This window comes from Monodon monoceros, unplaced genomic scaffold, assembly GCF_005190385.1.
Source record: "Monodon monoceros isolate NGI ecotype Baffin Bay Population unplaced genomic scaffold, NGI_Narwhal_1 Super_Scaffold_7, whole genome shotgun sequence".
NCBI lineage: Eukaryota > Metazoa > Chordata > Mammalia > Artiodactyla > Monodontidae > Monodon > Monodon monoceros.
The window spans coordinates 94,672,745-94,696,375 of NW_021703784.1; the positions used below are offsets into that span (position 1 = coordinate 94,672,745).

The 23,631-nt window shown below is 51.6% G+C and overlaps 5 protein-coding genes across 7 annotated transcripts; 3 read left to right on the forward strand and 2 right to left on the reverse strand.

The window, feature by feature from the left end:
• The first annotated feature begins 486 nt into the window (after nucleotides 1-486).
• On the forward strand, nucleotides 487-4,862 carry PTPMT1 (protein tyrosine phosphatase mitochondrial 1). Its single transcript, XM_029208875.1, is given in 4 exon segments — nucleotides 487-959; nucleotides 1,061-1,141; nucleotides 3,088-3,279; nucleotides 4,582-4,862. Coding segments are annotated over 4 exon segments (828 nt in total). The 5' UTR covers nucleotides 487-563; the 3' UTR covers nucleotides 4,741-4,862.
• Nucleotides 4,863-5,281: 419 nt separating this feature from the next.
• KBTBD4 (kelch repeat and BTB domain containing 4) lies at nucleotides 5,282-10,142 on the reverse strand. 2 transcript variants are annotated; one of them, XM_029208873.1, is made up of 4 exons: nucleotides 9,942-10,142; nucleotides 8,504-9,124; nucleotides 7,329-7,435; nucleotides 5,282-6,882 (listed from the first exon to the last, which is right to left on the reverse strand). In XM_029208873.1, the coding sequence occupies exons 2-4, from the start codon at nucleotides 9,090-9,092 to the stop codon at nucleotides 6,022-6,024; spliced, it is 1,557 nt and encodes a 518-aa protein (XP_029064706.1). In that variant the 5' UTR covers nucleotides 9,093-9,124; nucleotides 9,942-10,142; the 3' UTR covers nucleotides 5,282-6,021. The 2 variants fall into 2 exon arrangements, with proteins under 2 accessions (XP_029064706.1, XP_029064705.1); XM_029208872.1 differs by having other exon boundaries at nucleotides 10,046-10,080.
• Nucleotides 10,143-10,161: 19 nt separating this feature from the next.
• Nucleotides 10,162-14,991, forward strand: NDUFS3 (NADH:ubiquinone oxidoreductase core subunit S3). The gene is made up of 7 exons (XM_029208876.1): nucleotides 10,162-10,312; nucleotides 10,421-10,486; nucleotides 11,628-11,725; nucleotides 12,062-12,211; nucleotides 13,110-13,235; nucleotides 13,368-13,487; nucleotides 14,742-14,991. The coding sequence occupies exons 1-7, from the start codon at nucleotides 10,219-10,221 to the stop codon at nucleotides 14,907-14,909; spliced, it is 822 nt and encodes a 273-aa protein (XP_029064709.1). The 5' UTR covers nucleotides 10,162-10,218; the 3' UTR covers nucleotides 14,910-14,991.
• A 1,504-nt stretch (nucleotides 14,992-16,495) lies between these two features.
• FAM180B (family with sequence similarity 180 member B) lies at nucleotides 16,496-18,195 on the forward strand. The gene is made up of 3 exons (XM_029209392.1): nucleotides 16,496-16,703; nucleotides 17,535-17,605; nucleotides 17,800-18,195. Exons 1-3 carry the CDS (start codon nucleotides 16,496-16,498, stop codon nucleotides 18,193-18,195), a joined length of 675 nt encoding a protein of 224 aa, XP_029065225.1.
• Nucleotides 18,196-19,374: 1,179 nt separating this feature from the next.
• On the reverse strand, nucleotides 19,375-23,625 carry C1QTNF4 (C1q and TNF related 4). 2 transcript variants are annotated; one of them, XM_029209561.1, is made up of 2 exons: nucleotides 23,487-23,625; nucleotides 19,375-20,506 (listed from the first exon to the last, which is right to left on the reverse strand). In XM_029209561.1, the coding sequence occupies exon 2, from the start codon at nucleotides 20,499-20,501 to the stop codon at nucleotides 19,527-19,529; it is 975 nt and encodes a 324-aa protein (XP_029065394.1). In that variant the 5' UTR covers nucleotides 20,502-20,506; nucleotides 23,487-23,625; the 3' UTR covers nucleotides 19,375-19,526. The 2 variants fall into 2 exon arrangements, with proteins under 2 accessions (XP_029065394.1, XP_029065392.1); XM_029209559.1 differs by lacking the exon at nucleotides 23,487-23,625 and adding an exon at nucleotides 22,245-22,254 and having other exon boundaries at nucleotides 19,507-20,506.
• Nucleotides 23,626-23,631: the final 6 nt, after the last annotated feature.

Here is a 23,631-nt window from a genome sequence, read left to right on the forward strand (position 1 = left end):
ACACACACACACACACACATACTGATTGCAGTTTGTGCAGGAGGAGGCAGCCATGAATTCAGGCAGATGGGGGATAGGTTGGGAAGGAAGGGCCAGATGAGCCCAGGTCCCCTGTTTGTCCAGGATCAGGGCCTCTCCAACAAGCCTCTCTACTTAAAAGCTCAAAGTCCCTTCCAGTCTCTCCTTCAGGGCTCCCCCTACCAGAGAGTCTCCTTGTCATGTCTCCCCTTTGGAGACATGTCTCCCCTCACCTGGGATAACAGTCCCCTCCCTCTGTCCGGTAGTTGGATAAGGTGTCACAGGCCCACTGGCCATTGGCCAGGGCCCCGCCTCCTTCGGTCGGGGTCATAGTTTCACACGCAGGGGTCAGAGACCTCCTCACCTGGAGTCCCAGCCCCCTCCCTCGGGAGGGGGGTCAATGGCACAGGCAGCGATCACAGTTTCACACGCGGCAAACTCACAACCTTGGACCGAGGACGCGCCCTCCCTCGTCAGGGGTCCCAGTTTCCCGCCCGGGAAGCCCTGGTCCCTCCCCCGAGGCCGGCGGCCCCTCCTCCCGAGACATGGTGCCGGTCCCACGGGGCCCAGGCTCTCCCGAAGTGTCCCTGGGGGCCGGGCCCGAGGTCTCGGTGCTCAAGAGGCCCGCGCCGGCCGTGTCGCCTTCGCTGGAGGCCGCGGACGACTCGCAGTCCTCGGCCTCGTCGCTCTTCTGGCCCTCCTCGCGGCCGCCCCCCGCGAGCCCGGGAGAGGGCAGGTCGTCGCTTCGCCGGGCCGGGTAGGGCAGGATGGCGGCCGGCACGTTGCTGGAGGCCGGCCTGGCCCGGGTGCTCTTCTACCCGACGCTGCTGTACACACTGTTCCGCGGGAAGATGCCGGGCCCGGCGCACCGCGACTGGTACAACCGTATCGACAACACGGTGCTGCTGGGCGCGCTGCCGCTGCGGAACATGACTCGTCGGGTGAGCCGGGCCGGGAGGCCGGGCCGCGCCGGGGCTGGGAGCCAGGCGAGCGCCGCCCGGGCCTCGGCGGCCCTTTCTGAGCCCCCTCTTTGCCTCGGCAGCTGGTACAGGACGAGAACGTGCGAGGGCTGATCACCATGAACGAGGAGTATGAGACGAGGTTCCTGTGCAACTCCCCAAAGGTGAGGCGCCGGGGCCCGTGGGCAGAACTGGGGCCGAGCCGCCCCGCCGGCCTCGCCCACCACACAGGGCCTGGCGAGCCGGAGGAGGTTGGGGGAGGGGGTGCTGTAGGTGACCTTGCCGCAGAGACAGGCGTCCCAGGCTTTTTTGCCTCCTCAGGGAGGATCTGGCCCTCTAAGCTTAAATGGCTGCGGCTGGGGGTAGAAATTAATTGTGAAATAAAAACTGATGTGAAAGGCATTTAAAAGTAGAGTTGACAAACTTTGATTATTCCTTTGTGCACAAATGTATTCTTAATGTCGGTAACTCAAATCAGTAACCAGAACTGAAAGGCAACTTTTCTGTGGCTTGCTTTCATTCATTTGACACTTACTCAGCACTAAGTATGGATCAGACACTGTTAGATATTCAAGATGAAGGTCCTATAAACTGTAAAAAGAGAAGCTACGGCCAATCCCCGGTAAATTTATCATAAAACAACCCATTGCAAAAACTGCATAGGGTTCATTTGGTTTTGATTTGAGGGAATTTTATATACATGTTAGAGATGATAGTGGAACTCCAGAGCACTGTCATAAATAAAGTTCAGGCCTAAATCATAATTTTCATTAGATGTGAATGCTTATTTGTGGAACTGTTCATAATGGTTATTAGATGTTGCCCTATCTTTATAGTGTTTGACTTCTATTAGCACTGCACAATTATTTTCTTGTTTACTGTACTGATAGAGCCTAATGAACATGCAGTTATTTCAACTGTAGATTTTTTTGAAATCTTAAAAAAATTGTGACTCACATTTAAAATATATTGATCAGTGATGGCATACATTTTTAAAGAATGGGTAACAGTTCCTTGGATTTCCCATAGTATTTTGCCACAAGACCTCAGGAGTTATTACCCAAAATGGTGAATGTTCCTTAACGTGGTCCACCCTGCGAAGCAAGTCACAGAAAGTGCTCGTCTCTGGGTGTGAGGCAACTGACATTTGTGAGCAGCTATCTTATCCCACTAGCCTAGAGAAATCTCCAAGGCTGTGGTTCTCACATTTTAATATGCCTAAGAATTACCTGGCAGTCTTGTTAAACTAGCAGATTCCTAGGTACAACCCCCAGAGATTCTGACTCAGGAACTTTAGGGTGGGGTCCCAGGAATCTGAACATTTAGCAAGCTCCCTAGGTGTTTCTGACATAATTGATGTATAAGCCCCATGCTGCCAGATTTTGCTGTTTTTTGTTAATTTCATGAGCTGTATAAAATATTGACCCTCGTTCGGAGTCATAAGTTTCTGGTTTGCTAAAGTGATTAATATCAAGAGTAGCTGGAGCCTACCTGAAGTCTTAAGGCATAATAAAAAATAAAGTTGCCCAGTTTGCCAGAGGCCTTATTTCTCCTGTTTATTCTTTTCTTCCTCCTAAGTGATAATATTGCACTAACAAAAGTAGGTGCATTATTTTAATTTTAAAATAACTCTGTTTTCTGCCACATACCCTCTCAAAAAAAGTGGTAAAAAAGAGGAGGCTTATGGACAGAGAAACAGAAAGTTCTTGCAAAACGTAGTAGTCCAGCCTTGCAGCTGGATCATGTGAAAATAGTTACACAGCTTTTGTAGATGAATTTTATACAGCTCGTATTTTGTAGCTAAAGATTCAAATACTTTAGCTTTGGTACTAAAGCTCCTAATGGTACTTTAAGAACACTTTAAATCTTGGACATAATCCTAACTCAGCAGCATTGCTGTTGTGTGATGAAAGACCAGCCATGTAGGTCAGCCATTTTAAAGACATTTCTGAAAGAAGTTTCTTTTTAGGCAAACAGTAAACAGTATATTCACATTGTAGTAAACCGTGAAGCTTCCTTGCTGTTTTGCTGCCTCTTGGGAGCCCATCTTCCTACCATTCACATCAGGCTTTTTTCATTTTCTTTTCTATGCTGGTGGACCTCGTTCCAGGAGTGGAAGAATGCAGGAGTCGAGCAGCTGCGGCTCAGCACGATAGACATGACCGGAGTCCCAACCTTGGCTAACCTCCAGAAAGGAGTCCAGTTTGCTCTCAAGTACCAGTTGCTAGGCCAGTCTGTCTACGTACATTGTAAGGCTGGGCGTTCCAGAAGTGCCACTATGGTGGCAGCATATCTGATTCAGGTAGAAAAGGTCATTCTGGACCGGTCCCCTTTACAGCAGATCTCCAGTCTACTGGCAGACCTTGCTAGGAGCCATGTTCCCAATTTCAGGCTGTTGGGAGGTGGAAAGCACCTGAACTTTGCAGACAGGCTGACCTCTGGCTTTCTCACCGGCCAGCTGTGTGACCTTAGGCAAAAGTGGCTTCCCCTCTCCATTGCTCAATTTCCTCAAACTAAATGTGTTGTGAAGCTTGAATGAGAAAGTATGTCAAGCACTGACCTAGAACAAGCACTCAAAAAATGGAGTTGCAAAGGATGCTAATACCAGCAAAAGGCTAGAAACACTTGTTATAAACATGTCAGGAAATCTAGTTCTGTAGATAATAGTGCTGATCACTTGCAGCTCTATAGGACTCACGTTTCTTTAAGTATTTCAGAGTAAAGTTCTGGACATTAATCTCTAGAAACAGTGGCTCCAACAGAATTTTGCCTATCAATTTGTTATGATTGGCAGGTGGGATGCTTTTAAAAACATTTAGAAGCCAGTACTCTAGTCCATCCTTTCCTGTTACAAATCCCCGGCTCATTTTTGTTACCTGTGAGGCCCCTGCAGAGCATTTACTAAGTAATGTAGATAGTTTAAGGAAAAAGGAAATGTAAAGATAAACAGCCTGGCCTTGTGTTACTGTGGACTGGTGAATATATGATTTAACAATACTAAAGCTTTGGTCATTAGGACTCTGTTTTGCTGGAAACTGGGTGTCAGGAGATATTTTGGGCAAAGTGAGAACTGAACCAGCAGGCTAAAAATCTATACTTTCTTGATTCTATTGAGTTCTAAATCAGTAGGTATCCTGAGGACACAAAGACAGCCCTCCTAGTTAAATTTTAAAATTACTCTTTTCTAGACATGGTGACAAGTTGCATAGAAACATCAACTGTGTAGTCTTTCCAGGAAACTCTTGTAACCAACAGCCTAGCTCAGAGAGGACATCTAGTAGGCCTATGCCCGCTTGAATTTAGGATCTCAGCTTCATGTGTTCAACCTTCTATTTCCAGGGTTTGGCAGAATAAAAATTAGAAAGACTGATTTGGGTCCCCCCCCTTTACCTCCCCCAGCCTATTGCATATAATTGTGGGACTTTGACTGAAGGGGTTAAAGTGCTCTCCCACTTATAATATGTGGGGCATAGCTTTTAACTCCCTGCAAAGTGGAATTTTTAAAAAAGTGAAATTCTGAGAGCCCTTTAGCACTTGTTATTGGGTCAAGGACACCTTAACACCTGGTCCCTTCTTTGTCTGATTTCCCAACCCTGCACTTCAGGTGTACAACTGGACTCCAGAGGAGGCCGTAAGAGCCATCACCAAAATCCGGTCACACATCTACATCAGACCTGGCCAGCTGGAAGTTCTCAGAGAGTTCCACAGGGTGATCACTGCAGGAGCAGCAAAGAACGAGACTTGTCACACATCGCAGATGTGAAGTACATGGATTAGAAAGAACTCAGGACAACCCTGGCTTGCTACAGAATGAGAATGTTGAACAGGACCAAAGGGGCTTAAGCCCAAACTTGACGTAATAGAAATGTGCTAAGTAATGGTTAATTTCACTCCCTGTGTCTTGTTTCGTTTTCTTGAAATAACACTGTTGTGTGACTAGGAAGATTTAGTGTGGCTTCTATTCATGGGGCCTGGGGATATGGGACAAGGATAAGGGTTTATTTCCAAAGGTCAAAGAAATCTGTCGTGCACCTGATGTCGTGCCTAATGATATTTACCCCCATAACTCAAAGACGTTTAACACTAGGAAAAGAGAAGAGAAAAACTCAGCTATGGCTCTTTGCCACTGTCAGAATCCTAATTCACTGGCCCTATGGGGCTCTCCTCACTTGGAGCAGTCATCCTGTATGCAGACAAGGAAGTATGGGATTCAATCAGTATTGTGACTGACTTAGAAATGTGTGGGTATGTAATTAGTTTCCCTTAGGAAGTCACCCCTTCAGAATTCAAAACAGACACACATATCCCTTCAAAAACTTTTATTTGTATGAACAGTTCCTAGCTCTTGGCTTAGCTTAGAGCTTTTAAAAGAATAGAGACCTTATATATTTGAGTTTGAAAAAAGTTTCTGCGATTAATCAGAAATAATTCTTTCTACTTCTTTCTGGCTTACTCCTTGGAATAAGCCAAAAATAAAACCAAAGTATACATTTCTTGACAGACAGATGAAAAACAACAGACAAACGTCCTAAATTCTAGGGTAGACTCTTGCTGGTGAAGGACACCTTCAGCTTAGTCCATTCTCCCAACCAAAGCCTGAAGGAGAACTCTAACACCTAATTCTTCATGGAAAAATGACCAATTAGTCACTTAACAGGCTATGGGAAAAAAGGAATACTGGGCATCTTTCCTTCTGTCCCGGGATCAGGGGTGCTTCTATGTAACACTGATCAGGTGAAGAGGGGAGGCTGTGCCTAAGGGCGGAGAAGAGGCTTGCTCTACGTGCTCTGTAGGGAGGCACAGGATTACAAGGGGATGGCGAACAGGCTGGCCTACTCTCAGTTCAAGCAGCCAGCTGAGAAGCAGCAGTCTAAAAAGCCCCAAACGGAACACCCTTATGAGTTCAAGGGTTGAGGCGCTGCCTTTCCAACATGTGCCAACAAATAACATAGTACCTGAATGGGGACCTCCAGGACTTTGAGTTTGGATGGGTAGGTGCTGGAGAAAGGGAGGGCAAAAGTCAGCCACTCTTCCCCTCACAGCCTTAGGCCAACACAAACTGCAAATTGGTAAGCAGCACCTTAATGCCTCTAGTGACAGTTACAGCTGAAGTGGCAGGATCAAGCTTGTAGGTGTTGGCATCCCCCTTTTTATATCGGTCCCGAAAAACATAGATGCTCCCATTACAGCTGGCAATCTTCCAGAGGGATGGGGCAGAGCTCCAGGCCTCAGGAAGGCAAAGCCGGGTGAAGCTGTCTAGCAGGGGATTGTAGCACACCAGGGAGTCCCCTTCAGCCACGATGAACACCAGATCCTTATGCACAGCTGCGTGCATGCGGCCAGCGAAGGGCAGCACATAGGGTTTCACGTGACACTTGTCTGTCTCTGTGTCAAAGCACTGGATGAGTCGGGACGGTTTGGTAAAGAAGTCCAGGTCATTCTCCTCCCCCCCTAGTAAGTAGATGATCCCGTTGAGGTTGGCACCAGCGGCCCCTGACACAGCCACCTCTAACTGGGTTGTCTCAGTCCAGACGTTATCACCTACCCGATAATAGATAACTGCATTGGAGAGGGTATCCTGCAGCGTCTTGCCACCCAGTGAATATATGGCATCTTTCCCGGGCACAGACACCAGGGTGTGCTGGAGTCGGTCACGGGGCAAAGGCGCACACCATTCCCAGTCCACAGTGGCATTGTTGCACTTCCACATGCGCCGTGGGATGGACCCTCCCACCACGTACAAGTCTCCGCCATGCTTGCAGGCTGCAGTGATCTGGTGGCACAAGCTGTTTTGGCCACTTACACTGATGGAGTCATCTTCTGCACAATGTAAGGACACAGCCAACGAGTGGGTACGAGATGACTCTTTCCCGATCAGGTAAATGTGTACGTTCTCCCCAATTTCCTATTGGTGAAATTAAAGGTATAAATGGTATCTATCTGTTCTAGGCTAAGGCTCACTTGAGATACATATCCTTAAGGTCCTAGACCGCACACCTGTACCTTGCTCTAACCTACTCTGCTCTAGTTACTGTGTGTCATCCTGACTCTCCTCTAATCACTTTCAGGCACCTTATGCTGGAGGAGAAAACCTGTTACACTCATTCCAGCCTTTTTTATAATTATCCTGAGCTGGTACTTCGGATTATTAATGTAATGATGAGAGTACTTCTCTCAAGGAGCTTTGGAGCTCAGAGGCTGGTGGCTTCTAGTCTCACACACACATTCTCCTCCCCAGCTCTTATCAGTTTCAAGCCAGAGACTTATTTACCAGCATCAAAGAGGCCAGGCCAATAAATGGCTGGAATGCATGGATATCATGGTGCCCAACCCTAAAGATATCTGCCTTACCTTCAGGCTAGTCCTGAGTGACTCTGAAAAAGCCTCTCTTTCTTCTTTATTAAAATTGATCCAGGCTTCTATTGCCTCTGTTGGGTTCTGGGAACATGGAACTCCATCTGTAAAAACCAGAGGAAAGGTATGGTCAATGGCAATCTGACAATCCAAAAGGGAAATTTAGAACAAGTGGCTTTAAAAATGTGAACATCTTTGTCAGACTACCACCATGTATGTATATGTACGTGTATGAGAAATTAACATAAAATTGCCTTGTTTCTTTTTTTAAAATAAATTTATTTATTTATTTATTTTTGGCTGCATTGGGTCTTCGTTGCTGTGCGCGGGCTTTCTCTAGCTGCGGCGAGCAGGGGCTACTCTTTGTTGCAGTGTGCAGGCTTCTCATTGCAGTGGCTTCTCTTTTGCAGAGCACGGGCTCTAGGCACACAGGCTTCAGTAGTTGTGGCACGCGGGCTCTAGAGTGTAGGCTCAGTAGTTGTGGCACACGGGCTTAGTTGCTCCACGGCATGTAGGATCTTCCCGGACCAGGGCTCGAACCTGTCTCCCCTGCATTGGCAGGCAGATTCTTAACCACTGCGCCACCAGGGAAGTCCCTGCCTTGTTTCTTTTAATCAAAATGGATGATTTGATATTCTCCTACTTGCCATGGAAGCAATTTACTAGGCTACAAAACTCACACTTGAAGTATGGTTATACCTCACTTGTGGAGTCAGGATTGTTACCTAAAAATTGGCAAATCACTTGAGAAGCTTCTTATTTAGGTATCTTGACTCACTGTCAATTTACTTACATAACTAGTCCCACAAATACATGCAAAGTACAGAATGGATGAGACCACTTACGCACAAGAGAGATTAGAATATAAATGCAGATAGCTCCTCACTACTTTTTGTGGCTAAGTGCTGCTGTTTTTTTTCTTTTCAATCCAAGATTTGTATATACTGTGAAATGTTGCTTTGTTTTCCTAGCGTCTTCGTCTGGAAGGGACTCTGTCTCTGATATCAGCTACTAAATCTCAACTTTCTCTCAGAAGGTATCTAAATTCTTATCAAGAATAATAATGTAAACTAACACCAGGAAGCCTGAGGGTACCCTTCTCCTAAACTAGAACATTCACTGAACATCATACCGGTGTAGCTGGGTATGATGTTCCCCCTCTCTCAACTTACCAGAGATGATATCAGTGAGTAGACGGTGGGGCAAGTGGAGAAATTCCTCTGTGCTCTGCAGCTGGGCCAGGTGGGCCTTGGCACAGTGCTTGGCAGCAGTGTAGAGCTCAGGATCACTGTGTCGATCTGCCAGCCACATCACCTGAAGACAGTTGCCCACCTGCACTGTGCGGGCCAAAAACCGAGAACACTCCTCAAAGAGAGATGTCAGCTGATACATGTCTGACACCTCATATATTTCCTGCAGCTCCTCAGCTCGAAGTTTCACAGTCCCATGGTAGATATAATCAACCAAGAGCTGGAAAACAGACTCGCTCACATCCTGCAGCACAATTACCCGGTTGTGGGCCTCCTTCAGGTTGGAAGTGAACATGGACCGGAAGAAGCAACTCTGAGCTGAGAGGACCAATCGGTGGAGCTGAAACTCCCGGCCTTCCACTGAAATGGTGACATCAGCAAAGAGCTCTTCCTCCAAACACAGTTTCATGATGCCTTGAGCCACACGGCCTGAGTGTGACCTATCTTTGAAAGTGTAGTTCACAAAGTAGTTCTCATCCATGGATGCTCCAGGCTCCTCTGGTGATTCCATGGTAGTAGCCAACTTCTCTCTCTGCCAGTCGTCTGCAAAACACCACCACCCTGAATAACTGAAGTAATCCATAGCCACAGCCTATGAATCCAATTGTCCAATGCAGGGAGGGAGAAGGGAAAAGTGAGGGCACAGTCGGCCCAGATTAGCCTTAGTCCTGGCCCTGTTAATGACATCTCTGATGTTCTCCTTCAACCAAAGCTGGACTCACTCTCTTGCAATGACATCACATTCCTAATGAAATAAAAATTTCGTACTCTGGGTGTTTCCCTGAGAAAACACGGAATACTCCTTTCCTTTATGTAACAAAAGGCCTGGTATTTAGGTCAACACAGGAAAGTGAGGGATTGGAGAAAGCCTATGATTTTAAAAGCCTGGGAAAAAGCCTTACTAACCAAATAACTATTAGCATAAAACTTGTGAGGCTCGGGGCAGCAGAACCTGACAAAAAGATCCCCATGTCCTTGTGCCCAGGCCCCTCTTTCCCCGCGCAGGGAATCCAGACCTTACAATCTGAGGTTTGTCCTAGGACATCTCTCAGATCCACATTTGCTCTTTTCTGAGCCTCTCCCCGGCACTTCCCCGCTCGTCCTAATGACTCCCCAAGGCTTCCTCCCAGAACTCGAGACGGAGCCCAGCCGTCCCTAGCACGGGGCCCGAGGAAGCCCATCGCCACGTGCAGGGTTCCCGCTCCACCTGGAGTCGCCTGGGAAACGGCCGCTAGGGAAACCGTTCTTCTCTCCCCCTCCCCCTAGCCTTGCCCAACGGCCCTCATCAAAAGCTTAGCTCAGGGAGCGGGGGAGGGGTGTGGAATGTGGAACCCAGACTTCTCGCCCCTTCTTGTCTCACCAGTCTGGTTCCTTAGGATCCTTGCCTTCTCTCCAGCCTCTGTCACACCAAGCTAGGGCACGTTCACCTCACGGTTTCCCCACCCGCTGGCTTCGCTTTCTCACCTTCCTTCCCTCCTTTCATTCCGAAGCCCGGAACCCGGAACCCGGAACCTCTGCTTCCGACCCCGCGTCCGCCCGGAAGAAGATCTGTTGCACACTTCCGTTTCCGGTCCGTGCCCTTGGGGCTCCGTGTCCTATGGATCTGTCCTCGGCTACCTGGAGTGTATCCGGGGAACATGGCGGCGGCGGCGGCGGCGGCGGCGGCGGCGGCGGCAGCAGCGGCTCGGGGGTGTTGGCTGGGGCTCGCGGGGTCCGCTGCGCTGGCCAGAGGTGAGCAGTGGACAGCTGGCTGAGGCCCGGGGCAGGAACGGCTACACGCCCAGCGCAGGGAGTTCCTCAGGCCTCACCCTGCGCTTCGGTGTCTATCTTCCCATGCAGTGGCCTGGAGACCCTTGGTGCTGTTGCTGCCGGTGAGGAGGGAAAGCGCCGCGGCAGACACGCGCCGTGAGTATGTGCGGGTCCGGCCCTTCTCGGGACTACAGGCGGGGCCCCGTTCATTCCCTTTGTCAGATGTTTGCCCTTGTCCTGGGCTGCCCTTTCCTGCGTTTCCTGGCAAGTCTCTGTTTGTCCTTAGAGAGCTGACTCCAGTGGTCCTCACTCTGCAGGCAGAATCGGGCCCACCCTGTGCCCTTAGGCCTCTCTGTTATGGTCCTGTTGCCCCTTGTCCATTTCCATGATTTCCTTTTTCTCTGATTAAACTGTCATCTCTTTGAAAGCAGGAAACATAAACTGTGGGCCTCTGAGTCTTGTTATAATAGTAGCCCACGTTACTTGAATGCTTATTGTGTGCCAGGCACCTTGCTAAGCGATTAATGAATGATTATAGTCTTCACAACAATCTTATGAGATAGATAGTATTATGCTCTTCTACTGTAGAGCAGGAAATAGTCCAGAGAAGTAACTTGCCCAGGATCACAGCACTAGTAAGTGACAAAGTAGGCCTGCCTGCTGCCAAAGGCAGAGAAAACAGTTACTCTGCAGCCTATGATGTGTGGTTGCTCAGTGATTTAGTGTTGTACGAATGAGTGTACGGAAATAAGTTACAGTCAGTATAAGCCAAGTGGGAGTCAAGAAACCTGACATTTCCCCCTTTCTGGGCCTCAGTTTCCTCATCTATGTCAAAAAAAAAAAAAAGGTTTCAACTACATAATCTGTGATGGCTCTTCAGCCCTGAAGCTCTTAGCTGGAGAACCTGCTATGAGCCAGATGCTAAGGAGATAAAGAGAAGCAGAAGTTCTGATTCTCACACTTAAAGAGCTTCTAGTGTGGTAATAGAGCTGAGACATATGCTGCTTTTAGCAGAAATGCAGGCATTGTGAAGGAAGAACCATGGAGTAGTTTTGAAAAGGGTCACACACCCCAGCTGCAGTAATAAGGTGAGTCTTTGTGGACTGTGTAGGTGGCGTTTTCCCTATGTTTTCATCACTTCCTGTTCCATGGAAGAGGAAGCTTCCACTTCACCTTTCTCAAGGTTCTGCAGGGAGTCCTGACTGGGAAACAGCACCCCTTACAAGCTCAAGAGACTGAATGCAGGGCTGGCTGCTGCCTTCTACTTTCCTTTCTTAAATATGCCTTCTCCTTCCAGCCACTGTCAGACCACAGAATGATGTGGCCCACAAGCAGCTCTCAGCTTTTGGAGAGTATGTGGCTGAAATCCTGCCCAAGTATGTTCAACAAGCTCAGGTAATATTCACTACTGTTGTTCGGGTTTGGGTCAAGAAAGAACCATGTTGAGACTTCCGTGTCGGTCCAGTGGTTGGGACTCCGCACTTTCAATCCCTGGTTGGGGAACTAAGATCCCACGTGCCACGTGGCACGGCCAAAAAAAAAACCCAAAAAACAGTGAAAGAAAGAACTGTGTTCTTAGGGCATGTGGGAGTGGGCAGCCTGGAATCAAACCAGAGACTCCTCCATCCCAACTTGGTTTTTTTTCTCTGCCTTTAATCAGGAGACTCCAGCTGATGTTAGCTGCTCTCTCTGTAACTTTGTTCCTTCTCCTCTCCTGTTCCACGTCTGCAGGTGTCCTGCTTCAATGAGTTAGAGATCTGTATCCATCCTGATGGAGTCATCCCAGTGCTGACTTTCCTCAGGGATCACACCAATGCACAATTCAAATCCTTGGCTGACTTGACAGCGGTGGATATCCCCACCCGGCAGAACCGTTTTGAGGTCAGTCAGGAGATTTGAGGTTTGGAGAGTAAAGGAGAGAAAGGGGACAGAACAGTTTTAGGGTGATAGCTACCTTTGGGAACTATAGCCTCCTTAGTTTCTGTTCAGGTCAAACAATACAACACAGCAGTTAAACCAGGGCCTCGGAATCAGGCAGACTTTGAGTTTGAATTGTAGCTTTGCCATTAGTAGGCTGTGTGGCTTCAAACATTTTGTTTGATTTTTCTGAATTTAGTTTTCTTATGTGCAAAGTAAGTACAAAAAAAGCGTAAAACCACCCTATCTGATAGGGTGGTTGTGAGGATTAAATGAGATAGTACAGGTAGACTGCTAGCACACAATAAGTTCTCAATACATATAGCTATTGTTATTGTTAGTATGGTCATCTACTTTCTGCCAGATCCTGGGATTGAGAGAGAAATAACACCCAGTACCTGCCCTCCAGGAGTCCCCCACACTCTAGTGAGGAAGAAGGACACATAAAACAGTTTACTGTAATAACATAATTCATGGGATATTATAAGAACACAGGAGAGGCACTTAGCCCTGTCTAGGAGGCTTTTATGAAGGGAGAGAGAAAGTTTGTGCTGAATCTTAATGGATAACTAGGAGACCAGGAATTAGCCCAGTGAGGGAGGGCAGGTCGGGAGGCATCCAGTAGCATGAGCAAAGACAAGCATGCTGACAGGCTGAGCTATAGTGTGGCTTAGGCCTTTGGAAGTAGTTGCAAGTATAAGAGCATCTTGAGGTTTTGAACTTCGGGACAGAAGGCAGGTTCACAGGGTGGAACTTTAACCCACCCTGTATCCTCATTATTATGCTCCCACTCAGGGACTTCTGTCCCAGACCCCTCAGCCTGTGGTCCTCTTGGTCCTCCAGCTCCCTCCATTCTCCCTAGATTGTTTACAACTTGCTCTCTCTGCGTTTCAACTCCCGGATCCGTGTGAAGACCTATACAGATGAGCTGACACCCGTTGAGTCTTCTGTGTCTGTGTACAAGGCAGCCAACTGGTATGAGAGGGAGGTGAGTTACTGGACGTGGTGGACCCACTTCTGGGCTGGAGTTGCAGAACTGATTGAAATTACTGGATACAGTGCAGCCCCTCACCCTGTGTTGGCTGTGATGGCTGGTTGCCTGAGTGCCTCTTTTTTCTAGATTTGGGACATGTTTGGAGTCTTCTTTGCTAACCACCCTGACCTAAGAAGGATCCTAACAGACTATGGTTTTGAGGGACATCCTTTCCGGAAAGATTTCCCCCTGTCTGGCTATGTTGAGGTAGGAGCCTTGGAACTGGGCAGCAGTCTGGGCAGGGAGGACCTGGTAGAGATCCTGGGCAAGAATTATGGCCATTGGATTGTGGTGGCTTAAGAGCATCAGTACTGGATTCCATCCTAGCTCCACTCTGACACAGTTTTGTCATCTGCAAAATAGGGACAATAATAGTACTTAACAATAGTAGATTTGCAGAAAACTAATTGATGTATGTTTAAAAGGGGAGTATTGTAAATGTTCAGTTGATGTTAGCCATTATTTTAATGGTCATTTTAATGACCAAGGCAGACTTAAGGACACAGTTTGTCACCAAGATCTGAAAGTGGAGTATCTTTTTACCCTGCCCTGGATCTCTGAGAAGGCAAGACACTACATGTTCAGCCCTTGAGAATGGCCAGAGGCAAGACCAGTAACAATTGCCTGTAAGAGCCTTATAAAGAATTTCAGTGCTTTACTTTACGATTGCAAAATGTTGCAGGTTATTAGCAGGAAGATGGTTTATTATATACACACACACGTGATTTTGTAGCAAAGTACCTTTTTAGAAATGTTGGGCAATCCAGCCCATCACTTCATACCCAAATGCTCCTGTTTTTTTAGTGTTTAGTTTAGCATGGTCCCATTCCCTGCACCCAGTTGTCTTTACCTTATCCAACTGATCTTCCAATAACAAGAAAAGCCATGCCACATGTATTGCCTTGCATCTTGGCAGTGATAATGCCAAGGCCACAGGGCCTGAACTTGAGTGCTTGCCAGCTTAGGTTTGTTGTTTCCAGCCACTGACTTGCTCCCTCATCATGGGAAAACGCTTACTGTCAATTTGTAAGAGTGTGTTGAGAGAATTCCCTGTCAGTCCAGTGGTTAGGACTCCACGCTTTCACTGCCATGGGCCCACGTTCATTCCCTGGTTGGGGAACTAAGATCCTGTAAGCCGCACAGTGCAGCAAAAAAGAAAAAGAGTGTGTGGATGGGTGAGCAAAGTCAGTTCTGGTGGAAAAGGAGCTCAGAGCTCCTGATGTGGGGATGGTGGGCAGGGGGGCCTGCCTGGGTGATGGCAGGGCATGAGATAGAGGCCATTTTAGACTGTTTGGGTTGTGATCTGATGGGTAACACAGATGAGGATGGAGACTTACAGAGGCTGGGATAGGAGTCAAGGACAGAGAAGTAAAGGGGCTGAGGAAGGCTTTGGGAAAGTGGGCCTTTAGTGGCTGTAGCAAGGTCTTCCTTAGTGCTCAAGCCTGCCTTTTTCTTCTGCAGTTACGCTATGACGATGAGGTGAAGCGGGTGGTGGCCGAGCCAGTGGAGTTGGCCCAAGAGTTCCGCAGGTTTGATCTGAACAGCCCCTGGGAGACTTTCCCTGCCTATCGCCAGCCCCCTGAGAGTCTCAGGCTTGAAGCTGGAGACAAGAACCCCGAAACCAAGTAGTTTCAGGGAAGGCATGTGTATCCTAGAAAGCGCCATATCTATCATTGAGCGTCCCTGTAAATAAAATCCTACTTAGATTCACCACTTCCTGTGTGCTTTTTGTGATACGCGGGCCGCTCCCTGTGGTGGCCTCTCCCGTTGCGGAGCACAGGCTCTGGACGCGCAGGCTCAGCGGCCATGGCTCACGGGCCCAGCCGCTCCGCGGCATGTGGGATCTTCCCAGACCGGGGCACGAACCCGCGTCCCCTGCATCGGCAGGCGGACTCTCAACCACTGCGCCACCAGGGAAGCCCTGGATATACTTCTGAGAGAGAGATTCTGGAGCTGAAATTGAAAGTTCTCACAATCCACAGGGCTCGGGATGGGTGTGGCAGGGCCTCTCCTGAGAATTGGAGGGGTCTCAACAACTGCTGGAGAAAGCCCCTTGTTACAGCATACCGTCTGGCGGCAGCTGACGGCTCCAGGGGCCTGGGTGGAAATAGGGCACCCTCCGCCCACCCTCATCCTCCTGCTATGTAAACAATCGCAGGGTTCCATGGGCCAACAGTCAGAGCCAGGAAGAGCTTCAGCTCATTTTGAACCCTGTGTCCTGCTCCCTGCAAGCTGACAGCCCATCATGCTTGGGCTAAGGGAATCTTCCTGCACTCTGGCCTGAGCCGAGAATGCTGTAAGCAAGCAAAGGGGGTCCCAGTCTGGGGCAAAAGACAATCAGGAGCTGCAGGTCTGTCTGCCAGGAAGCAGCACTCCGCACCCGGCCAGTGTGCAGTCTGTTCAGCCCCTGGCCGCGTGCCTGAGGTGGGCGTGTTTCTCTGCCTGTCAGTCAGTGGGCCGCTCGGCCAGCACACCAGGCAGTTGGAAGACCAGGCTTCGCAGCTGTTGCTCTTGGCTACTGAGGGGCTCCCTGGAGGCTGGGCCGGACTGGGCTGGGCCGGACTGGGTGTCAGGGGCTGGACTCAGCTGCAGAATGTTTTGGGGGTGACGACAGATAGTAGTGTAACTGCCTGGGCTCTTGCCTACCTTTTTTTTTTTTTTTAATTTAAAAAAAATTATTTATTTTTGGCTGTGTTGGGTCTTCGTTGCTGTGCGCGGGCCTTCTCTAGTTGCGACGCGCAGGCTTTCTCTAGTTGTGGCGAGCGGGGCCACTCTTTGTTGCGGTGCACAGGCTTATTGCAGTGGCTTCTCTTGTTGCGGAGCACGGGCTCTAGGCGTGCAGGCTTCGGTAGTTGTGGCACGTGGGCTCAGTAGTTGTGGTGCACGGGCTTAGTTGCTCCGCGGCATGTGGGATTTTCCCAGACCAGGACCCAAACCTGTGTCTCCTGCATTGGCAGGTGGGTTCTTAACCACTGCACCACCAGGGAAGCGCCCCTCTTGCCTACCTTTTTGGAGGGCTAAGTCAGAGCTGTTTGCTACCAAACACGTTCTTCCTATTAACTAAGCATCCCGCCCATCTGGGCAGGAATAAGCTAAGGGCCTGACAAGCCAGGAGCCAGGCTCTTACTGCCAACAACCACAGATTCCACATTTCTGTGGGATGGAAAGAGCCCCAAGGAAGCCAGAGCCAGCCCCTCCCTGTTAAGCACGGAAGAATGATACACAAAGCAGGGAACGGCTGGAGCCTGCAGTGGAAAGTTGGAGCCCTGGTGTGTGGCAGGCGGACAGAGGTGCAGAGAGCAGCCGGGGAGAATAAGACTCAGAGGACGTGGTGGGCCACGGCTGGGACGATGCAGTTCCTGGCTTGGTTAATGGTAGCCATTTGCTTCCTCCCTGGGGTGACTACAACCCAGCACCGTGCAGGTACGGGGCCTTAGGGTGGGGTGGACAGGAGCCAAGGAAGGCTGCTGGCTGACAGCAGTTACACTTGGTCCTATCTGAGCCTAGCAGGGCTTAGGAACTGAGGGCATGACGGGTAGCAGGCTGACCTGTGCTGTGGGGTGGGGGAGGGAAAGGTGTGGGCCCCATCCAGAACCAGAAGGGTCGGGGTGAAGTGAGGGGAGATAGCCCTAGGTGCTCTCAATGGGCCTGGGGTTTATTCTGGCTGGTGTGCAAAGGAGGACCTCTTAACCTGCCCTGGGCTTAGGACAATCATTCCAAGGGTTAGGCAGCACCCCAGAAGAGGGGTGAAGGAAGCTGCAACAGACATCCTGCCTTGCCTGGCCTCCCTGCCTTGCACACGGTCACTTACCGAGAAGCAGGAAAGAAATAGGTTCTTCTCAAAGGGGTCCTTGACCTTTGGGGAGGGTCACTGGCAGTTTCAGGTCACGCTGTCCCTAGATGATTATATAGGAAGGAGAAATGGGAAGTGAAGTGTCTTGTGACCCGTTGGCCTGGAGCCCTTGGCCAAGTGAACTGTAGAAGTTCAAGGAGGAGTCCTGGACGTTTGCCAAGACAGTATCTGCGTTTGGGATGATGCTTTTGGGATCACAAGACCTATGCCTTGTGAATGAGAGAGTCAATGTCAATGTGCATATGTGTGTAGGGGGAGGTGGACATGGGATGGCATTCCTGTTCTTTTGTAGATAGAAGAACCTCTAGGCACCCCTACCAGGCAGCCTGAAGGGACTCGTGGGAGGTTGGGGTGTTCAGGGTGGAGCCTGGCAGGGCCCTGACTCCTCTCTGCTGCCCCAGGGCAGCCCATGGACAGCACCAACGTGGGAGGTGGCCTGCAGGAGCCAGAGGCCCCGGAAGTGATGTTTGAGGTCTTTCCTCCAGCCTGGGACATGGGGGTGGGAGTGTCCAGATGTCCCTAAGCTCAGGGTTGGGAAGGGGGATGCCTCAAGCTGGGGCCGCTTGGGGAGGGGAGCCAACCCAGCATGGGTCCTACTGCCTGCTTATGCCCCCCCGGCCCCGCTCCCTAGGCCCCAGCCCACCCCTTACATGGCTCCCCTTGCAGCTGCTCTGGTCTGGGCTGGAGCTGGATATCATGGGGCAGCTGCACATCCAGGACGAGGAACTGGCATCCACACGTCCCGGCCGCCGGCTCAGTCTCCTCCTGCAGCACCATGTGCCCAGTGACTTGGAGGGTGCTGAGCAGCGGCTGCAGCAGTTCCAGGACCTGCGGAAGGGACCCCCTCTTAGCCCTTGGGACTTTGAACATCTGCTCCTCACAGGCCTGTCCTGTGTCTACCGGCTCCCTGTGGCTAGTGAGGCTCAGGAGAGAGGTCGCTGGGCCCAGGTCTTCGTCCTCCTGGCACAGGAAACACTCTGGGACCTGTGCAAGGGCTTCTGCCCCCAGGGCCAGCCCCCTTCTCTGGGGCCCTCGGCCTCTACCCTTGACCCCTTCCCCTAACCCTCCCCTTCTGCCTGTCATTCCCACCCCAGCCCCCTCCACCCCGCCCCCTACCTGAGCCAGACCCATCTTGGCCAGGGGCCTCCATCTGGCACCTGGTTTTTCCCACTGTGTTCGGGCCTCTGGGCTCGGCTTGTACCCCAGACCCCAGCTTACCCCTCCCCCATCTTCTTCCCTGGGCCCAGGCTCTGGGTCCCAGGCAGCAGGCACAGACCTAAGGGCAGGACTTGCAGGCAGTGTGTGTGGCGGGGGCGGGGGGGGGGTGGGTAGGGGTCAGGGTTGAGAAGTGTGTTTAAGGGATGCTGAAAGGGAAGCTCCCAAGTAAGGCTAGGTCAGACCCTCCAACTCCTACCCAGGCAGTCCCATGAGAGGCAGAATCTACAGGAAACTCGTAAGTGCTCAGTGCCCAGTCCTAATGTAGACACCTCTTTTAAACCCAACCAAGGCTCTGGGGGTCCCTAAGCCTCCAAGTAAGTACCCCATGTGGGCTAGGAGAATAGACTGTACATTTTTAGGTCAGTCTGTTGGAGGAATGGAGGGAAGCAGGTGGAGGAACATTATCTTCTGGGGGGCAGGGAAGTGAGAAGTGTTTTTTGGTCCATATCGACAAGGCTCAGAGGAGGGAGTAAGACTGGAAGGGGACTGAGGCTGGCTGGTGTAGTCCTGATCCTGTGTAGCTCATCCCATAAAATGTTCTGTTCTAGCCTCCTGCAGCCCTGTGTTCTTCTGTTTTCAGAGTAAGTTGTTTAACCAGTGCCTTGAGCAAACCACCCTCCTCATCCCGGGAGGGCAGGAATCAGGGCAACCAGATATCAACTGCTTGTCCCATGCGCACGCCCTACTGGGAAAAGGAATGTACCGTTTCCTTGAATCCCATAGCCCCAGTGAGGCAGCAGGGTGAAGTCCCTTGTCACAAAAAAGAACCAGATGGGCCCTAAAAGTAACGTCGTAGGTAAACAGGGAGGAATTACAGGGACTGACTGGAATAGGACATGAAGGGGAGGCCCAAATCGGGGTTAGGCAAGTAGGGTTCAATCAAATTCCCACCTCCTCGCCCTCCCAAGGCCTGACTGAATGCTGCCCTCTGCCCTCCGACCCCCACCCGAGGCCAGCTGTAGTCAGTCCCTCCCGCCCCGCTCGAGACAAAAGCGTTGCAGTCAAGACAAAGCGCAGGACCCCGGCAGACAGGCGCCGGCGCAGGCCCACTTTATTCGCAGAGTCCAGCCACGCTGGGCGGGCCGTCATGCTCGCGCCGGCGGGACATTTCGGGCCGCGGTCCCGGCTTGGCATGCACGCCCCGGGCCGCCCGGGGCTCATCTCTGGGTCGTGGCTCAGAGCTCCGGAGGCCCGAGGCCGGGCGGGCCGGCGGGGATGAGGTCGGGGTACACCAGGAAGCCGGAGAAGGTGATGTACTTGCCATGGTTGCTGTAGGCGCCGTAGCCGTCGTGGTCGTGGCTGAGCAGCCAGACGGCGTCGCCGCGCCGTAGCGCCAGCATCACGCTCTGGCTCTGCATCTCGCGACGCCGCGATGCGCCGTCGTCGTAAATCATGGCCTGCACCTCGTCGCGGTTCTTCATCAGCTTCACCGACAGCGTCTTGCGCGGCAGCTTGCCCAGCGTGAAGGAGAAGAAGTAGGCGCCGGGCAGGCGGCAGCGGAACACGCCAGCCGCCGCGTCGAAGTCGCCGCCGATGTTGACAAGCTCAGTGTCGAAGGCTAGGGGCCGGTGCCGCGGCCCCGGGCCCGCGTCCGAGCCCACCAGGCTGCGCGTGCGCGCCGCTGAGAAGGCCGAGCGCGGCTCCGGGGGCGCGGGCGGCCCGCGCGCAGGCGCGTCGGCGTCGGCGTACACCAGGTAGCCGCTGAAGGTGGCGCCGGGTGCTCCGAGCGCGTACTGCTGGGCGCCGTGCAGCCGCAGCCACACCGTGTCGCCGTAGTTGAGCTGCAGCATGGCGCTCTGGCTGGCGGCGTGCCGCGTGGCGGGCCGCCGCTGCTCGTCGAAGGCCAGTGCCTGCACCTCGTCGCGGTTTCGCACCAGCATCACCGACAGGCTCTTGTGCGGGGCCTTGCCAGCCGTGAAGGAGAAGAAGTAGGCGCCGGGCACGCGGCAGCGGAACTGACCGGTGGCCGCGTCGAAGTCGCCCCCGATGTTCACGTACACCTTGTCGAAGGTCACCGCCATCTCCGACGTGCCCTCCAGGGGGGTGATGCGTGCTGCCGAGAAGGCTGAGCGCAGCTCTGTCGAGCCCAGAGCCGGGCCCAGGGCCCAGCAGGCGGCCGGGCCTAGGAGGCCCAGCAGGAGCGGCAGCATGGCGCCTGGAAAGGGAGGCACGAAGGAAAGGAGACAAGGGTTGGGCAGGGGCGGCCTGGAGACGGGTTCCCTTCACAGACTCGCCCTTGACCCACAACTAGGACTCCTAGTTTCCTACACACTTGGACTAGGTCAGTGGTTCTTAAAACGTCATGGGGCCTCAGTGTCACCTGGAGACCCTGTTAAAACACACATTGTTGGCTCCCACCCCCACCTTATCTAGTATGAGGCCCAAGAATTTGCATTTCTAACAAGTTCCCAGGTAATGCAGAGATGTTGCTAGTCTAGGGACCACACTTTGGGGGCCATTGGATTAGGCCAGTTTTGGTTTTTTTTTTTCTCTCTTCTTTTTTTGTAACCACCGAACTCCTTTTTCAAGTGAAAGATCACAGACATATACCATAGATGCAAGCACAAATGCTCTGGTCAGAGGGTCCTATAGCCCTGTCTGCTGGGCTTACACATCCCCTCCTCCTTGACACCCAGGGGCCCTGGAAACGCAGAAGGTGGTCAGGGGGTCTCTGAGTTTCCTTCAGCCTCCAATTTGGTGCATTTTCCTGTGTCTGTTCTATGGTCCTTACTTAGCCTGCCCCTCTCTCAGGCACTGGCTCTCTATACTGATATCCTCCATGATGGCTGCTGGTTAAGCCCCCATTTTGGCAGGAAAGGAAATAGCCGCTCCCTGACCCATTTCCTGGCCTCTGACCCAGTCAAGGGTCAGCTCCCACGCTGGACCTCTGGACTCTCCAGGGGCCCTTCTTGCACTAAAGAGGCCAGAACAGATGGGCTTTGAGGTAGCTCCCTCCCCCTGTAAAATCAGAGTAAGAGAAAGAGACTCCTTCCTCTGGGCTTGGGGGCTGGTCACTGAGGGGAAAGAGAGAGCCAGGGGCTGCTGGGGATAGAGTGGGAGAGCAACAATTCCAGCACGGCTTTGGCAAGTCTGTGAGGTCAGCAGCTTGGTTCCTCAGTAGTAGTGGTGGAGTGGAGAGGACAGCTAAACCTGGGCCCAGGTCCTGGCTCTACCCGTTACAGGCTGTGAAACCTTAGGCAAGTTCCTTAATTTCTCTGGCCATGGCTCCCTCTGTGTAACTGGGGAGGAGACCTGCCTCACAAGCTTACTGTGAGGATGCTCTGAGAAGGCAGGTGTGAACACCTTCGTTGGATGGCACTGCAGTCAATTTTTTGAGAAAATCGATCTGATCAAGTTCTTTTTTTTTTTAATTAAATTTTTAATTTTATATTGGAGTATAGTTGATGATCAAGTTCTTGACATAAGGGGTTAGGGTTCAGTAACTCCTACCCTTGGAAACTTGGTAAAGGCACTACTTAACTCAGAGGACTAACTCTCCAAGGGTAGAATTACATAATGCTTCCTAGTAGGGCATAGGCTTTGGGGATTGAATACCCTGAGGACCTGAAGTGGAGGCAAAGCAGAAAAGAAAATGAGCTGGTAACAGTCTAGGCCGTGGGCCTCTATGGGAAATGCCCGGGGAGTGTGTGTATCTTTGTGTCTCTTAGAGACACCGGGAACCTGCCAAGAAGGGTAGCCAGGTGCAGCTGTGATGTGCTGCACACAGGACGTTCACCTGAGGTTAGGTGGGTGCTGGAGTCCAACCCACATTCTACTTGCCCAACTGTGTGGAATTGCTGCCCCTGGGGGAAAGTGTGCCTTTTTCTAATTCTCATAGTAAGACCCCCAAGTCCCTAGCCCAGCTGAACACTCTCTCCTTACACAGGAAGTACCTTTTCTCATTCTTACAAAGGTGTCCCATGGGCTAGCCAGTACCCTTGGTGAGGGCAGGGGCAGGGAGGGGGGGCATTGCAGTAGTGAAGATTGCACCTCACAGTATTCAGTGCAGTCCCTTTCACAGAGCTCTTTGGACACGTCTGGTGTCACAGCCAACCTGCGAGACAGGTGGGCCCTCTCCTGTTTTATAGGGGAGAAAGCCAAGGCCCCAAAAGGGGAAGCATTTTGGCCCAAGGCCACTCATGGAGCACTGAGGCAAGCCTTGAGGTCTGTTGACTCCGAATTCAGTGTGCTTTCCTCTCCACCACCTTTCCATTCTAAACACAGTTATTTCCAGCCAACCTGTCATCTGCCTCAGTTTCACTTTTCACAAAAATTGAAGTGGAATGAGTCTTGGGATCTAGGGTGAAAGGGAAAGAAAGCAAAACCAACCAGAAAAATATTCTTAACATTTTTGTCTTCTGGGAACATCTCAACTCTTCCTGACACTGCTGCTCTCCTAGCAGGTCTTGCCCCAGGAGCACCTGCCCACTCGACCCTCAGTAATCTTCCTGCCAAGCCTTCCTGCCAGTGCCAGAGGGTCCTCCTGTGTGTCCAGTACCCAGCCTCCATTTCACCTACCACTGCCCATTTCTCAGATCTGTGGGTCCCCATCCTTCCCTAAACCCCCTTCCCGGAGCAGGTCAGAGGTAGCGGGTGTCAGGTGGGCATCACAGCTCCAGGGAAGGAAATGGCTGTTCCTAGCTCCATCCAGGTGAGGCTGAAAATAATCATCCTCAAAGAGAAAAAACTAGGACACAGTGCGCTGGACGGACCCAGAACCCTGGAACCGAGGGTGGAGGTGCAGCCATGTCAGGCTAAGGGGATTCTAGAGACCCCTCCCTACCAAACCTCAATTCCCAATCACCCCCTCCCTCAAGCTCTGCCCAAACCTCCTTCCCCACCTACCTTGAAAACCCCTCAGGCTCCCAAGAAGATAAGTCCCCCTTTCACAGACGAAGCCAATTAATCCTTTCTCATGAAAAAAAAAAAAAAAAAAAGCCCTCGGAAAACGGTACCCCAGACCCTCTCTCCCCCAGACCTTCCTTTATCCATCCCTTCAGAGTAAAAGCCCTTGAGGCTCTTTCATGAAAAAAAGCTCCCAGGTCCTCCTTTCAGGGAAAAAGGACCCAATTCCCCGGCCCACGCTTCCAGTCAAGGAGAAAGCCTGGCTCCCCGCGCCCCAGAGTAGCCCTCACCTGGCTGGGGGCGGCGGTCGGTCGGCTTCTCTCCGAGCCCGCGATCCGGCTCCGGGCTCCGGGCTCCGGGCTCCGGGCGGGCGCCGGGCTGCGCACCGACCGCCCGCGCTGCGGCGGGGCCGGGCCTGGCGGGGCCGCCGGCGGC